The sequence below is a fragment of the Xyrauchen texanus genome, chromosome 45, assembly GCF_025860055.1.
Source record: "Xyrauchen texanus isolate HMW12.3.18 chromosome 45, RBS_HiC_50CHRs, whole genome shotgun sequence".
Taxonomy (NCBI): domain Eukaryota; kingdom Metazoa; phylum Chordata; class Actinopteri; order Cypriniformes; family Catostomidae; genus Xyrauchen; species Xyrauchen texanus.
In genome coordinates this window covers 15740965-15759592 of record NC_068320.1, presented here as the reverse complement: position 1 = coordinate 15759592, position 18628 = coordinate 15740965, and the positions used below count along the sequence as shown (strand labels likewise).

The 18628-nt window shown below is 38.3% G+C and overlaps 1 protein-coding gene across 3 annotated transcripts; it reads right to left on the bottom strand.

The window, feature by feature from the left end:
- Nucleotides 1-415: 415 nt before the first annotated feature.
- Nucleotides 416-16487, bottom strand: klhdc10 (kelch domain containing 10). Of its 3 annotated transcripts, none has more exons than XM_052118914.1 (10): nt 16229-16487; nt 10327-10419; nt 9057-9218; nt 5316-5470; nt 5022-5170; nt 4748-4832; nt 4580-4646; nt 4451-4498; nt 4230-4369; nt 416-3491 (listed from the first exon to the last, which is right to left on the bottom strand). In XM_052118914.1, the coding sequence occupies exons 1-10, from the start codon at nt 16311-16313 to the stop codon at nt 3282-3284; spliced, it is 1194 nt and encodes a 397-aa protein (XP_051974874.1). In that variant the 5' UTR covers nt 16314-16487; the 3' UTR covers nt 416-3281. The 3 variants fall into 3 exon arrangements, with proteins under 3 accessions (XP_051974874.1, XP_051974873.1, XP_051974875.1); XM_052118913.1 differs by having other exon boundaries at nt 418-3491; nt 8997-9218; XM_052118915.1 differs by lacking the exon at nt 10327-10419 and having other exon boundaries at nt 419-3491; nt 8997-9218.
- Nucleotides 16488-18628: the final 2141 nt, after the last annotated feature.

Sequence of the window (18628 nt, the reverse complement as noted above, 5' to 3'; positions counted from 1 at the left end):
CAAAAGAAAATGGATACAGCAACCTATCATGATGAAATAAATGTAGTATTCCTTTCATAAACCTTTCTTGAAGTTAAATGTGCGGCCATGTTTGATATAAAGATTATATATAATATTATATAATTAATTTACCTGAGTGAAATTGACCTGAATTTGAGGTTTTTCATTTGCAGTTGGTAGTTTGTGCAAGACCTGATGATGCATGATTTAAAAGCACACTCAGTAATTTTATCCTCATTAAAGTTTAACACTTAAAGACATTAATTGTAATTTTGCAATATAAGTAGGAAATCACATTAAAATGAAGACTTCAGTCATATCAGAAACCTTATAAAGCGGTTTTATTTTACATGGAGAGGGTCCACACATGGGGGATGCCATGTTATTAGACACTTTCAATCACTGATTACATTAATCGTGGCTGAATGTAAATTTGGCATCTGAATTAAACCAAAAACTGATGATTATAAATTATGCTGCAAGCCGCTAGGTGTCCGTGTTAGTCCAAAATGACACGAAGACAAAAGTTACTGAGTGCATCTTTCAGGATGCTGCCAAGAGAGTTCTGAGTGTTTCTATGAAAGCAAGAAAAGCAACATTTTGAACAATTTAAAAGGCTAGTTCACCGAAAAATGTACTCGCATCATTTACTCATTCTCATGCTATCCCAGATGTGACTTATTTTTGTCCAAAATATATCCCCTTTTTCACTGTACATCTTGACAGCAGTCTCCAATGGCATTCATGATTTCAAGCTCGATTAAACTTCCTATAGCGCCATCTAGCGATCTGCACATGCGTCAAGTGTAGTCGAGCTTGTTCAACTTTATTGTCAGGTTCCGAGTCCATTAGGAGATTCAGTATGGCGCTACCAATCATAAAGCAAGTTTTACAGCCTCTTAGTTATTCAGACACAATGTCATTCATGTACACTTTAAAGAGGGCTGGTGAAGGTAATCCCCCTGTCATAAGTAGAAATGTATATTTTATATTTTAGTCTGCCCTCAACCAAAACCAACGGGATCGCTTCAGAAGACATGAATGAATCCACTAAAGTCGTATGGATTACTTGTATGCTGCCTTTGTCTGCTTTTTGGCGTTCTGGTCATCATTCACTTGCACTGAAAGGATCTACAGAGCTGAGATATTCTTCTAAAAATCTTTGTGTTGTGCAGAAGAAAGTCATCCACATCTGAGATGGCACCAAGGCTTAGTAAATGAGAATGTTTTGTTTTTGGGTGAACTATTCTTTTAACATGGTTAGTGTAACCAATTGCTCATTTGATTAGTGAACTAGAAAGTGCAAAATCTTTATTCATTTTACATAATGTTATGCCTTTTTACGGTGTAAAAAAACATATCCAGGCCTAAATTAGATTTTGAACTGCATCTGTTTTGAACCACACATATATATATATATATATATAACAACCACTGGTTTGAACAAGTTTATTAATTTTCCATCAATAAAAACAAAACGGAGTACCTTGAAAACATTTGCTGCACAATTTGAAGATGGAAGTCCAATGAGACTCCTTATCTCAAAAACACAGAAATGTAGGGACTCTCGTCCATCAATGCAGACTGAGTGAAATATACATGTGCTGTAGAAATGGTTTTGTCATTGTCATGGTCTGCACAGTGCCTGTATGACAAAGCACCCTTAGTCGTGACTCACGCAAACAAGAATCCAGCAATGCTGAAGTAAAAGGGCAAAAAGTGGGTAAACAGGCACATCTTATGGGCATGTATGTGACTCCTGCCAGAGATAAGCTACTTAGAAACATGATAGAAACAGAAATAGACAAACAGGGCATCTAGCAATAACTATTTAAGGATGCGGAGGGTGTAGAAATTGAAATGGCAATTAAGAAACTTTTACTCAACATCAATTGCTGGTGCCTAATAATGTAGTTAAAGTTCTTAGAATGGACCATAATTGTAAGGAAACCAACAAGGCTAAATGCATTAACTCACAATTCAAAGATGCTGCATTTGGCTTTTCTCAAGCAGTGATTTTTTGTAATTCAGAGACGGATTCTTAGTTGTAACAGGTCAGCATAGTAAAGAGATGCTCGGCTACATTATTGCCAACCATAGGTTTATCTGTTTTTTTTCTAAACTGTACAGATATACACAAAGGCTTAAAAGATTTGTCAATATTATTATCACTGTGCTGACCAGGCATTAACTGTTTTTAATTATTAACTGTAAATGTGTCAAGTGCTAGAAAGCTTTATGTAAAAATTTGCACTTTTTTTTTTTTTTCACTTCAGGTCGGCTTCTCCTGGAGCAGAATTTGAATCAAATCATAATAATAAAGTGTATCGAGCAAGGCTTTATATCACTGTTAAATTTAGCACATTATCAGGTCTTGCTTGGAAAGGCACTAGACTAGATCAATTAAATGAGTGTCTGCCGTTGGCTTAAATATGTAAAATATAATAAAGATTTGGATGAGGAATGATCAGTGTAAGGAAAAACAAACAGATTTTATTTCAGTAAAAGCATTAAAAGTTAGTTAAGGAGCACCTTGTTCACAGTGATGTAACGATTTGTTTACAAAACTGGATGGCTGAGAGGAACATGCAACGCCAAATTCGCCCAAGTTTCTTTTATTCTGCTAAAACATTCAACTTTGAAACACTCGTTCAGCACTGATTTTGTACCATTTTCTCAAATCAATAAAAACTTAAATCGTAATCCCAGGCATCAATATTTATGCAGTGACAATTTGCACCAATAACTGTTCAGCAGCAAACTGTAAAAATTGAAGCAGATTAAGCCTCAGTTACACAACTGCCAACTGAACAATATTCACGTTGTGGTGTGATAAATTTTCATAGTGATTCATAAAACTTAAATAACTCTTAGATTGAAAAGAAATAGAATTAAGATACTTCAGTAAAAACAATTCAACAAGCCCCCCAATATAACTACAGAAGGCCAATAAATAACATTACAATCTCACGAAAGAAAAAAAGACAAGATTTTGTGGTCACTGACCCATAGTGTTTGAGAAAAGAATCTCTCGGTGTTGGATATTTGTTTTATATTTTTCAAATCATTAAAAAGATGCATAAGCAAAAAAAACAAAAGGCATCCTACAGTTTTTGGTTTTAAGGTGGCCTACAAAAGTAGGATGGGCTTCCTTAGAATCACGCGCGTTCTTTCGGTCCGCACGTTGGCTCAAGTGTTGTCATCCTGTCCATCATCAGCTCCACAAAAAATAAAATGGTACACACATTGTACATACTCAATCACTCGCAGCCCCCTCCTCTTCATTTCAAGCGTTCAATGAGTTCCTGGGTAAGGCCCAAGTTTAGCAGCTGTATCGGGGTGAGTTGGGCCAGGTGTGGGAAGGCTTTGAGCAGACGCTCCCAGCACAGCTCCAGCAGACTGGGCACCACCAGCCAGATCTTAAACAAGGAACCAGTTCGCTTATTATCATGGATGTTCACCACGCCACCGTGGATGTACATGCAACCGGCCTGAAAGCAAAGAGGATGGACAGGTTTTAAAATGAACCAGAAAAACCATGCAATTCTTCTCTCATTAAATACGCTAACTGGCTGAAGCATCTAGTCTTAAAGAGACAGTACCAATTAAGCACATTTTCTGCATTTCAATGTAAATAATTGTATATATGCAACAAAATATAATTTCAAGACATTAAATGGTGAAATATACAGAATTTGACCATTTAAAATTTGTCAAGCTAAAGTTGACTCAATGAAAAACTACTAATAAAATATAATTTGTAAAAATAATATTTTCGAATTGTACCTAGAAAGACTGCCTAGAAGGTTCCTACATAATTAAGAGCATTAGCTGAGAGAGAATGTCTTTTATATGTAAGCAAAATGAATATTGTTACAGAAATGTACCCATTTGAATCTATAAGATTGGAATCGCAACTGTGAATCGGAAAATCTGTATCAATACCCAGCCCTAGTTAACAATATATAACAGTAACCAACTAATGAACAATCTTTTTACAGCATCTATTAAGCTTGTTTAAATGTTAATTTTAACATCTAATACATTTTTAAAACCAAAAGTTGTATACGTTAACATTAGTTACATTTCCGAGGCTACAATTCACAGTTTTAAAATACCCTGATATTTCCAGGTTTTCCATTTACTGTGGAAATCCTGCAAACAGATGCTTTTAAAAAATATTTACTGCAGAATAAAATGTAAATTGCTGTAGATGTGTGTGAACTGACCGGGGTAACAGCAGCACAGTGGAAGTACGCAGGTTCAGGCATCAATGCAGGTAGTTTATTCCACTGGAACGACTGCAGGTTGATCTTCCACAGATCGTCTAGTATAACTTCACCATTGTATCCACCACATATAAATACATCTACCACAAAAGATCCACAGTATGAAATAATGAGCTTTAAAAAAAGCATGCAGAAAAACTTTTACATCAAATACTACTTACCATTTTTAATCTGCACACAACTATGACATCTACGAGGGGCTGGGTATCCTAAAGACAAGAAAGTACTTTTCAAGCACTGACCAATGCATTCTCTTAGATGTCTTCAAAATAAAGAATTTTACTACCAACCTATTCTTTCATGAGGCTTAGTTGTGATTTCCTCCCAGGAATTTGTTTCGAGGTTATATGCATGTATCTGATACACAAATTAGAACAGAGCGATAACTTAAGATTACAATAAAACAAAAATATCACTATACAAGTCAACACTGTATTGAGGTATACTGTAAACTGTACCTTGTCTAATGGGTAGGAGGTCCAGGAGGTTCCCCCACCTAGGATATAGATCCTCTGTCCATCATGGGCTATCTCATGTCTATATCTGTGGGAAACAAATGCAGTAGGGAAGTTGGTCATATCAGCTTTAAATTGAAATTCCAGCATACAAGGATTGGTTTATAGAGTCATTATAGCTTGACAGCCATAGCATTTACTGATTGTGACAGTGAAATATCAATTGTACCCATCATTTAACATTAACGAACCAAAAGCCAAAGATCAGGTCACTCACCGCTCCTCAGGCAGGTCATCTGGAGGGTTGTTGGGTTTCAAGTGATTCCACTCTCGTGTTGTCAGATCCAGTCTGTGGAGATCAGTGCTGTAGATGTAACCTGTCGTCCCTCCAAACACGTACAAGAAGCCATTGATTATGGCCATCGCCTGCAAAAACAAATACGGGGACATCTCAATCAAATCAATCAACCAACATAACAGAACACGTTTACTAGAACACATCAGAAGACTTTTTCTTATCAATAGATTTTATAAGTAACAGGTTATATCAAAGAATTTGCTCGGTTTTTACCTGTCCATATATTCGATTAGGTTTCTTGCCCCGGCAGTTAAGGAGAGACCATCGTTTGTATTTCACATTGCAGACGTGTACGTCATTTCCATTGTTCTCACCGAATGGGATTCCAGTCCCACCAAACACAAGCAGGTTGTTTCCATGCAAAACAGCTGTGTGACACACACACACAGAAGATGGTCAAGAGGGGTGTTTGAAATACTTAACTAATTGGAAACAGATGTGTGGCCAATCAACACATCTATCGTCAAAAATTACCAACACATTACCATACAGCATTAAAGGAATATTCCAGGTTCAATACAAGTTCAGTTCAATCAACAGCATTTGTGGCATATAATACATGATAATTTGATTACCACAAACACTACTTTTGTAACCCCTCCTTTTCTTTAAAATAAAAAATAAGCAGAAATCTGTTACAGTGAGGCACTTACAATGGAAGTCAAATGGGCAAATCCATAAACAATAAAATAATCACCATTTCAAAAGTATAGCCATAAAGCCACAAGATGTAAACAATGTGTTAACATGCTTTTAGTGTGATAAAACAGCTTAATAACCTTTTCTGTAAAAAGTTATAGCCAATTTAAATTTCTTGCCATGATGTAGTCAACAAACCCTAATACTACTGTAAAAATAATGATTTAAACAAATGTACAGCTCAAACAATACACAAGTTTTAACAGAAGAATTAACGTAGGTGCTTTTTTATTCTCCTCCCCTTTCCCTCCCAATTCCCAATGTGCTCCAAGTCCTCATGATGGCGTAGTGACTCACCCAATGAGTCGAAGGATGAATCTCAGCTGCCTCCGCATCAGAGACATCAATCGGCGCATCTTATCACACAGTGCTTGTTGAGCGTGTTATTGCGGAGACGTAGCGCGTGTGAAGGCTTCACGCTACTCTCCACAGAATCCACGCACAACTCACCAAGCGCCCCACCGAGAGCGAGAACCACATTATAGCTACCACGAGGAGGTTAACCCATGTGACTCTACCCTCCCTAGCAACTGGACCAATTTGGTTGCTTAGGAGACCTGGCTGGGGTCACTCAGCATGCCCTGGATTCAAACTCCTGACTTGAGGGGTGGTAGTCAGCGTCAAAACTCGCTGAGCTACCCAGGCCTCCCAACATAAGTGCCTTTTTGTAAAATTATAAGCTTCACATTTCTTTAAATTTATTTTCTTTAAACCCTCCAGAAATTGGCCCCAATATTTTCCATTGTAAGTGCCTCACTGTAACCTCCATTTTTGCTTTTTTTTAAAAATTTTAAAGAATGAATGAATGAATGAAGGAACATACATTTATATAGCGCTTTTCTTACACTACACTCAGAGCACGGGACAGGGGACTCTCCTCAACCACCAACCGTGTCTGGATGATGCGATGGCAATAGTGGACCAGTACACTCACCACACACCTGCTATTGGTAGAGAGGAGAGTTAAAGAGACAATTAATGGATGGGGATTATTAGTACAATGATTTATAAAGGCCAATGAGGTGAATTTGGCCAGGACACCGGGGTTACACCCTACTCTCTTATGAAAAGTGTTCTGGGATTTTTTAAATGACCACAGAGAGTAAGGTCTTCAGTTTAACATTTCAGTCCCTGTGACATTTTTTTTTCTTTAAGTATATTGTCCCCATCACTATACTTTACGCATTAGAACTCACACTGCAGGGTGAACAAGCCCTGTTGGCCTCCCTAATACCTCTTCCAGCAGCTACCTTAGTTTTCCCCAAGAGGTCTCCTATCAAGGTACGGACCAGGCTCAACCCTGCCTGGTCTTGACCTACAGGGTGATATGGCTGCTGCTTTAAACAAAAGATCAGGAATGGCAACTCAAAATAAATGTTTCTGGTAATAAATATTATGCCACAAATGCTGTCGATTGAGCTTGTATTGATCAACTTGTATTGAACCCAAAATATTCCTTAAATGTCTAATATGGAAAAAAATACGAAGTGCTTTGGTTTATGACGTTTATGCATCAAAATAATAATAACTGGATTCTACTGCATATTTAGACTTTTCATGTTTTTTAAAATATATTTTTTAAACAATAGATTATAGAGATTGTAAACCATTCCCCAAATAATAAAACATTCCCCTTTCTTACACGATGTCCTGACTAGTTGCCAGCATTAAGTAATTATTCTGTCTTCATTGAAAGCAATATACACTCACCTAAAGGATTATTAGGAACACCATACTAATACTGTGTTTGACCCCCTTTCGCCTTCAGAACTGCCTTAATTCTAATTGGCATTGATTCAACAAGGTGCTGAAAGCATTCTTTAGAAATGTTGGCCCATATTGATAGGATAGCATCATGCAGTTGATGGAGATTTGTGGGAAGCACATCCAGGGCACGAAGCTCCCGTTCCACCACATCCAAAAGATGCTCTATTGGGTTGAGATCTGGTGACTGTGGGGGCCATTTTAGTACAGTGAACTCATTGTCATGTTCAAGAAACCAATTTGAAATGATTCAAGATTTGTGACATGGTGCATTATCCTGCTGGAAGTAGCCATCAGAGGATGGGTACATGGTGGCCATAAAGGGATGGACATGGTCAGAAACAATGCTCAGGTAGGCCGTGGCATTTAAACGATGCCCAATTGGCACTAAGGGGCCTAAAGTGTGCCAAGAAAACATCCCCCACACCATTACACCACCACCACCAGCCTGCACAGTGGTAACAAGGCATGATGGATCCATGTTCTCATTCTGTTTACGGCAAATTCTGACTCTACCATCTGAATGTCTCAACAGAAATCGAGACTCCTCAGACCAGGCAAAATTTTTCCAGTCTTCAACTGTCCAATTTTGGTGAGCTCTTGCAAATTGTAGCCTCTTTTTCCTATTTGTAGTGGAGATGAGTGGTACCCGGTGGGGTCTTCTGCTGTTGTAGCCCATCTGCCTCAAGGTTGTGGCTTCACAAATGCTTTGCTGCATACCTCGGTTGTAACGAGTGGTTATTTCAGGCAAAGTTGCTCTTCTATCAGCTTGAATCAGTCGGCCCATTCTCCTCTGACCTCTAGCATCAACAAGGCATTTTCGCCCACAGGACTGCCGCATACTGGATGTTTTTCCCTTTTCACACCATTCTTTGTAAACCCTAGAAATGGTTGTGCGTGAAAATCCCAGTAACTGAGCAGATTGTGAAATACTCAGACCGGCCCGTCTGGCACCAACAACCATGCCACGCTCAAAATTGCTTAAATCACCTTTCTTTCCCATTCTGACATTCAGTTTGGAGTTCAGGAGATTGTCTTGACCAGGACCACACCCCTAAATGCATTCAAGCAACTGCCATGTGATTGGTTGATTAGATAATTGCATTAATGAGAAATTGAACAGGTGTTCCTAATAATCCTTTAGGTGAGTGTACAGCACAAAGGAGACAAATGTTTAACAAACACTGTTGTAAGTGGACTGAATTTTGGACCAATGAGATTTCATTGTGGGTGGAGCTACCAATGTAACAGGATACTCACACACAAAAGAAACCATCAAAATGTCTCATTACAAAACCGCATTAGCATGAAAGTGATAATCGCCTGTAGCTTCATTGCATCACGCCTGGTTAGGGCACGGTGTTAAAAATGCACAAAACATCTCAAATATACAATTAAAAGATTCAATTGTGTAATATAGCTTCATACTACCAGACATTGAGGCCAGCTCGGTGGGCATAAAGCCCTCTGTGCGGATTTGTTGCCAAGTACCCGTGGCAAAGTGGAACCTCCACAGCTCCCTGAACAGCGGATAGTCTTCGTTATCTGAGCCACCTGATTCATTGTAATCTGGATTGTACCCTCCGAACACATAGAGGCTGGTGTTGTCAGCCACACAGCGATGGCCGCTACGGGCCGGAGGGGCTCTATGACCTACAGAGACAGACAGCAGCCTATTGATGTTGAAAAAACAAATATATACACCGCTAGACAGAAGTGGTGAAGATCAGAATTCCATTTTATGTCAAGTTATCTTTTGAAAGGAAGGTTTAAAATTTGGGAAAAATGTATATCCATATTTGCTTAGGGAATAATATTCAAATTTAGCAAGAAATTCTAATAAATATTCACGCATCCACGGTTCTGTAACGGAAGGAGATTAAATGCACACCCGAGTTGGTTCTTCAGAGGTCACCTGTAGGATTAAATATAAACTATATTGTTAGTCTACAGTTATTTCCATAATTTGAGAAATTTAAGCCAAAATTTAACAGAGAAGACTTGTACCCCTAACAAGCACATTACTGTGTAGTTTGTATGAAAAGGTCTTGAGGTTGATCCATTCATTTTACCATTGAATCTTTGAAAAGAAATGACCTGCACACTCCAAAGATTACTGAACCTACTCCAACAACACGTGCAAGCTAGCAGCCTCACCCTTGCAAATTTCCTGGCACGGAGTTTGCCTTGGAACCCAGATGTTGCACCCGAGTGAGAAAATCGCAGTGATGAACTAACAGAGATGGAAGGGAAGTATAAATACTGAGACACAAATACATGAAACAAAAAGGAAACACATTCCTAACACACAACTAGCCAAAAACTTTGGCCTTTCCATTTTTTGGTCAAAAATCATGGATAATACGCACCTCCAAAAATATTTTGATGCAGGTACACGCCTTGAAAATATATCTATGAAAATGCACCAAAGTTGGCACACCGCCTTAAGCTTCAGCTTATTGAATGTTTTAGGGATCAACAGTGTGCAGACTTTGGCACATGCTTTCCTATTTTGTAGGACCCAAACCATCCTGCCCCAGCTTTGCCCCAATGAAAGCTTAGCGGAAAAAGCCCAGGTGAAAGAGTGGTGGTCTTTTTTGTGAAGGAGGAGTTTTAAAGAGAGGGGTGGGGTGGGCACAGCATGGGGGGGTTGTTTTCCCATTTCAGATTTTCCCCCACAGACTGCAATCTAGATTTGTTGTGTGGGATATCTTTGCTTTTTCTTTTTTAGGTTTAAAATGCAGACAAGCCCATTACCCACCTTCTCCTAAAAACCTGTTAGGGATCCGTAGACTGGGGCAGGGTTGGCCGAGGATTCTTCGAGCATGTAGCCAGCAAACTCTCTTCTTAGAGCCTGTTACCACAATTACCGCAGTCAGACAAACAAAAAAATAACAGCAACAACAAAAGGACAATGGCAAAATAAAGAAATAAACACACACACATAATGGACAAACACCTGACCATAACTGAAAGATGATATTCAATGGGGTATTTGAAATAATGAAAACTAACACAATTAGGTGAGGTGTTGTCATATTCAATGGACACAACTCCTGAACCTCTGCAATTCCTTATCTACTTCCTCACATCCTACAGTCATTTGTGCAACAGCCATGGAAAAAATGTATCCCAATTAAAAGAACCAAAGACCAAAATGCATAAGAGTTCAACAGCCCTAATCTGCACCTGATCTACATAGATTATCTCAAATGAAAGCAAATATCATAAATAGCCTTTAATATTAAATGCTATTGCATGTAATTAAAAACATGTATATATGCAAAGGAGCCGAAACAGAACAAAATACAACCATATGCTTAAGACTTAAACAAGGAATAACAAGAAATCTGAGCTGCAAGAAATCAGAACAGAAAATCAGTTTTTACAGAATTCTAAATTGATTCAGACCATGCAATTTAAGCACCTGAATTTAATCATATAATTTTATATGATTAAAATATCAGGTGATATTTAAAATATCACCTGATATTTTACATTTTAAATAACCTAAAACAAGGTCAAAAATTATATCTTGTCACATACAGAATAGGGATGTGCCAGAGTGGTTGACTAATCAACTAGGGGGGTCAACTGCTATCATTCATATTTTTAGTGGTGATGATTTTAATGGGAGTTGCATTTTGCAAAGTAAAGAGAAGTCCAAAAAAGAAAAAAAAAGTTGCATTTATAGAGCTTTTTCAGACACTACACTCAAAGCACTTTACAGTGAACAGGTGACTCTCCCCAACCAAACCGCATGCCGCATCCACCTGGATGATGCGACGGCAGCCATAGTGCGCCAGTACGCTCACCACACCCTAGCTATTGGTGGTGAGGAGTAGAGTAATAGAGCCAGTTTATGGATGGGGATTATTTGGAGGCCATGACTGAGAAGGGTCAATGTGAAGAATTTGGCCAGGACCTACTCCCCACACTTTTACAAGAAGTGCCCTAAGATTTTTAATGACAACAGAGAGTCAGGACCTTGGTTTAACGTCTCATCCAAAGGAGAGTGACCTTTTACAGTATAGTATTCCCATCACTATACTGGGGCATTAGGACCCAGACAGACTGCAAGGTGAGCACCCCCTGCTAGCTTCCCTTACACCTCTTCAGGCCGCAACCTTAGTTTTCTCCAGGAGGTCTCCCATCCAAGTACCTGCCAGGCTCAACCCTGCTTAGCTTCAGTGGGCAACTGGTCTTGAACTACAGGGTGATATGTGCTTAACACATATAATATAGGTTTAATCTTTATGCACTATTGTTACAGCAATAACAATAGAAGTTGACTGATATATCAGATTTACCGATTAATCATGGTTTTTTTTTTTTATTCCTCTGTGGCCAGAGCTGGAGGGTTGTACAGTCTGAACTCCTTGGTTCAGCAGTATAACGTGCCCTCTAGAGGTTAAATAAAAAATAATTACTGACTCAAAGTGGAGTCTGTTGTGCAATGTGACTAGGCTATGCAGAGAGACAGGCACTTCAATAGAGGACTTAAAACAACAACAAAGCCAAAGGATATACAATACACGTAATTATTATTGTCGCGGTACAATAAATTAATATTTTAAGACAACCAAATATGGTTTGATCATTTGTTTCTAATTGCTGCACTGGAGAACTGCACTGCCAACAAGGTGGAGAGAGGATAACATTAGAGCTTACATCTACTGTTCGAATGGTTAGAACAATGCTTACCTTTCCTCTTAATTCACCATTTTGAATGAAAAATTTACTTATGAATTCATGCTGATCCATTGTTTTTTCCAGGGTTGAGGGGCATTCAATTTGTTCGAGTCAGGTTATAAACGGGAGTACTCTGAAGAGTTTTTTTTTTTCTTTTTTGCATTAGTTAACCATAAGTATTAATACATTTCATGTCAATGCCAACCTTATGTGAAAATGCTGCCTGAGTTTTTGCCTCTGCTCGACTGATCTCTTGTGAAGCAAGTGATCAGCCGAGCACTCTACAAGACCCCTGAAGGTGTCCTGTGGTATCTGGCACTTAGACATTAGCAGCAGATCCTTAAAGTTCTGTAAGTTGTGAGGTGGAGCCACCGTGGATCAGACTTGATGGTCCAGCATATTCCACAAACCCTAAATCGTATTGAGATCTGGGGAATTTGGAGGCCAGGGCAACACCTTGAACTCTTCATCACATTCCAGAGCAATGTGTGCACTGTGGAAGGGCGCATTATCCTGCTGAAATTCCATTGTTGCATACCTGGTACAACCCTTTATGGCAATGTTTAGGCAGGTGGCACGTGTCAAATTGATGTCCACATGAAAGGCCTGGCCCAGGTTTCCCAGCAGAACATTGCCAAGAGCGTTGCACTCCCTCCACCAGCTTGTCATCTTCCCACAGTGAATCCTGGTGCCATCATTTCCACAGGTAAACAGTGCACACGTACACAACCAGTCAAAACTTTTGAAAGACTTGACTGAAATGTTTCTCATGATCTTAAAAATGTTTTGATCTGAAGGCGTATGCTTAATGGTTTAAAATTTGTTTTGTAGACAAAAATATAGTTGTGCCAACATATTACTTTATTTCATTATAAAACTAAAATGTAATAATAGAAAAACGTTTTTGAAATTGATTACTTGGACCAAATAATAAAAGCAGCCAATAAGTGCCTTACATAGATGAGAACTCTTTCAATACTGTTTAAAAAGCATCCCAGGGTGAAACTTCAAAAGTTGGTTGAGAAAATGTCAAGAGTACATGACTGCAAATTCTAGGCAAAGGGTGACTCATTTGAAGATGCTAAAATATAACAGTTTTTATTTAATTTGGATTTTGTTTAGTCACAACTTAATCCACATAGTTCCATTTATGTTATTCCATAGTTTGATGACTTCACTATTATTCTAAACTGTGAAGAAAAAAATTATAAAGAATGAGAAAGTGTTTCAAAACTTTTGACCGGTAGTGTACATGGCTGTCAATGTGATGTAAAAGAAAACAGGACTCATCGGACCAGGCGACCTTCTTCCACTGCTCCAAGGTCTAGATCTGATGCTTGCGTACCCATTGTAGGTGCTTCGATGATGGACATGGGTCATCATTGGCACTCAGACTGGTCTGAGGCTACACAGCCCATACACAGCAGGGTGCGATGCACTGTGTTGTGACACATTCCTCGCGTAACCATCATTACAATTTTCTTTGACTTGTGCCACAGTAGACCTTCTATCAGTTTTTGCTCTTGCGCATTCATGTCGCTGTTTGTGGTTTGTCCCTCCTCGGACCACTGTCGGCAGGTACTCACTACTGCTGACTGGGAGCACCCCACAAGCCTTGCCCAGGTCAGTCGTATGGCCCTTGTCAAAATCGCTCAGGACTTTACTCCTGGCCATTTCTCCTACATTCAACACGTTGACTATGAGAACTGATTATTCGCTTACCATCTAATCTACCCAGGCTTTGACATGTGGCCTTGTTAGGAGATGATCAAATTTATTCGTTTCACCTGTGAGTGGTCATAATTTTTTTGGCTCATCAGTGTATAATATATACAATATCTTTCTAAAAATACATTTAAAAAGACAAGGATTGAAATGATTTCATTTCTACCCATTTTTCTCTCTCACTTGTACATCATTCATAGATTTCACACTAAAATAAAATAAATATTGTCATAATGTCACAGTCACTATTTGGCTTTGTAAGGCAGTGTTATATGTTACTGCTGAATATTTATATTAATAGTTTAATTAATTTCATATGGCAAAGACTTAGAAGGTGGTATACATTTGGGAGAAATGTATTATAGTACTGCCATGGAAAGCGATACGTATCAAAGTTCAGCACTATTTTACATAGAGTGGAAAGTTTTTCATTCATATTATAGATTTTAAAAGCTACTGGCTGATTAACACACCATTAACCTGTTTTCCTACCTTAGTTATCAGTAAGTTGAATTGCTGAGCTTTGCAGCCATATATCCCTTTGAAATGCATCTGATCGGGGTCACGTGAACAAAGCCAAATTATACATTATCCTTAACAGACTAATCGACTAGTCTTTCACAAAACGGGTAGTTTTGCACATCCCTATTACATAATACAAATGGGAAAAGAAGAATTTGAGCAAATACAAAAGTACAAGGATTTACTGTACTAAATATATCTTGATTCAGTGCTTGAAAAAAAAATTAAACACATGAATAGCTTATTAGCTTGGGTTTAACATATTAATTCAGTTTTGCTACACAGCAAGCAAATGATGATCTTGCACCCCTTGAATAAAGACAGAAATTGAAAATTAAGCTTAAAAGTCAGTAAACTCCTTCAAAAGGGACATAAATGTCCACTAAATAAATGAAGTCATACTGGAGGCTGTGACAGCAGATATTAATACTGTACCACAAGTAGGTCACATAGTTCCATTTGAGATTCTCAGATATGCAAAACATCATCCGAGGGCTTTGTTGAAGTCCATTACAGTGAAATTAATAAACCTGTTGGCTTATAATAAACCAGTTGGCTTTCTATATAGAACAGGCTGCATGAGAAGTTCACATTATCCATGTGTACGATACCCAGTAGCTCAAAAACACGTCATTGAACCAGTATGCTGCTAGTTATCATCAATGTACTCATGTGATGGGTGTACATAAGATTTTCTTTTTCACACGCGAAGTACTCATCACATATGATGTCTTACTACAGGATTAAAAGAGCACTCTGCCTTTGAGATGAACCAGACTACATAGGGACAGAGCTTTTATTTACTCATGGCGTTTTATTTACACAAGTGCTGGTCTGTGACACTATTCGGTTACGTTTCAAACAAACAAGCGAGTGAAATACATCCCTGAACAATAAACCAAATTGATCACTGATGTATTCTATGTAAAAACATCCATTAATTTTACTGGTGGTGCGCATTTCAAATCATTAATCCTGACAGCCTAAACCTTAAAACAGCACTATTTTTTTATATATCTTATCTAGATAACTAAATATAATATGAACAATCTTAAATTTGTTGTATTTAACAAAAGTTTTTTTAATAGATCACTATTCAGCAAGAGCTAGCACAAGATTGCAAACAGGATTGTTGATTCAGGGTGGATTATACTCTATAACAGTTGAAGATCTTACAATCAATTATGTCTCAAGAGTTCCTACATTTTGAAATGCTTCTTTAAACAGATGCGTTTATTAAAAAAATATTGTTAATGAGAAAAGAGAACCAAACATCAAATGACAAGCACAATAAATACATATTGCATTAAACACAATTTTCTTTTAATAGTACCTAATTATACATAGATAAAGTCTTACAGTTGAAGATAAATTCAAATTAAGTTGTCAAGCTTCATCCACAAGCTAACAGTATTTAATGCCCAAATTGTTAATAAGACTAAACATCTTCTTTCAAAACCAACGTCAAAGAGCGATTAAAATGCACACTTTTATTTACAATGTATAAAATTTAATTAAGTAACATTTAATACACGTGAACTTGAAAAGTTTGTTAGCAAAACAAAGCTATTAGCGACACATGCTAACGCCATTTGCTAACAGCACGAAAGACCCGCATTACAAAGTACGCGTGCAATATACATCACGATAGAAACTAAATGTGGATTTGAGAGAAAGTACTGTTATTTTGTGTTATTCAATCTGTTTACCAAGTCCCCACTGACCTGCTTCTCTTAACGGAGGCCTTCCAGACAGCCGTTCAAACTGATTGAGTCTATCCGGGCTGTGCGCTCCTTCTGCGGCAGACATCTCTTCAATAATTACGCTGAAATCATCCACCTACACGGGCTCAGAATCAGCGAGGCTTCATGCAGCAGATAGATGCGCAAATCAGAGCATCACTCAGCCCATTCTCCCCGGAAATAGCCGTTTACATTTAATACAAGGACCTGACCGGTGTTCTGAAATATTCGGTATCTGAGATTTTTGGTTGCACTGGGCGGAGCATACATGAATATTCACGAGTACCCTGTTTCGTGTTAAAGCTACAATTAAAATATTAGTGCCTGCTCCCCGGATCACAATTCATCTAAACTATGTTTTCGGAAAGGTAATTACTTTTCTGCGTCAAACGCAGTTCAACTTAAACTACGTTTGTTCATCTGTTCATATCATTTCAATGATGCAGTTCAACTATTTATATTGTGTCGTGTGTTTTGCTCAGAATTACAGCCATTCATTTGTAGTAAATAAATGAACCTACAGCCATTAAGTATTTTTTTTTTGTTATATTCATGTTTCTTTACTATTCAGTACACTTGACATTGCGTTCTGCTAAGGCATGGGGAGTGTCCTTCTACACGACCTAGTTGAAACCTCTCTACAATAATGCCAACATTCTAAGATTGGCTGGTGTTTGAGCCCCAGCCTTTTAGATGCAAAGCTGTCCACTATAAAAGCAGGCGTGGAAACACCATTCTCATCTTTGAGGGCATGAGTCTCAAGACACTTCGCTTGCAAATCGCCCTCATTCTGATGGACAGTTTAGCCTCACACGCCCGCCTCTTCTGTGACATCCGAGGGATCACACGAGGAGGCACGGTGGTGCCGCAAGGTCGAGCAGGATGAATTTTAGGTAGACCTTGTGTTGGCACATGCCCCGTAAGGCCCTCAATCTCCATGTACTGCATCTATCCTGATACAGTATGTGCATGATGAGCTTCGGCCCTCTGTAGGAGGGCACTGCCTCTTCATGTTCGGCAGTTTTGACGCTGGGAATGATGATGTTATGTCCACTGAGCCGCTGGTAAAGCTACACAAGCCGTGGCCCAAACAAAGGCAGCTTCTGTTCCCCATATGCGTTAGCAGAACGCAATGTCAAGTGTACTGAGTCGTAAGAAAACACCTCGGTTACGTACGTCACTAAGACGAAGGGAACGAGACACTACAGGACTCAAGAGTTCTTTGAGGTGCGAGCGATGCGTTCTTTGTTCCTCAGTCAGAAAATTCTGAGGAACGGTGTTTGCGTGCCTGCTTTTATAGCGGACAGCTTCATGCTTAAAAGGCTGGGGCTCAAACACTATAGCTAATATTGGAATATTGACATTATTGTAGAGAGGTTTCAACTAGGTTGTGTAGAAGGACACTCCCCATATGCATTAGCAGAAAGCAATGTCTCATTTCCTTCATCTCAGTACATACTTCCTAAATGAGACATTTTACGCTGTGAAGCTGCATTTATTATTATTATAAATGTTTTCATTGGTTTGGTACTTTCAGAAGTTGTGAATTTTCAAAACTCTTAATACAAAACTCTTAATTGATCACACTTCATGATCATACACCTTGTCATTCTTTCAAAACCTGATCACATGCTTTCATTGTTGTTATGTTTTTCTTTCCATGTAAACATTGTTTCAAAACACAAGATTATTGTAACATGTAATAAGAACATTTGGTTTAATCATGAAAACACGACAGTATGGTCTTTAAACAATCAGTTAATTCAATAGCAAACAATGCAATATACATCTTCAATATCACCCTTGGTGCTGAATAAGGAAGTTACTCTACTACAATACACATTCGTCACAATGGGCATTACACTTAAATGATCTAAACAAAATTGACAAAATCCATTATGCATAACATATTTATCCAACATATGATCAAAGAAACATTAAAAGTAATTCATGCAAATATACGAATATTACATGTAATTTACAGTTTACATCAATACTGTGGTTGCATTGTGAAACAACAGAAAAATATTTAAACGTATCAAATTTTAAATAATGTCAAATAGTAAGGCCTTTGTTGCAGTAACCACAAGGTCAAAAATGATGGCCCAGACCTCATTTGAATTGCCAGTATGCTGCCTCCATCCCTCTGATGTCTACCTCTCTGACCCCTCCGCAGGTTTCCTCTCTCCTGCAGTCTATTCTGCTCCATGTTTGCACATTGCAAATGCTCTCACACAGTTCTACTTACTGTATATGGTAACCAATTGTGATTACCAGGAGAAATAAATTAGTAATAATTGTGATTTATTATGTTTGGTCTATCCTGATTGAAAGCTCTTAGAAATTACAGTAGTTGATACCTTACCAACAGCCAATAACCAG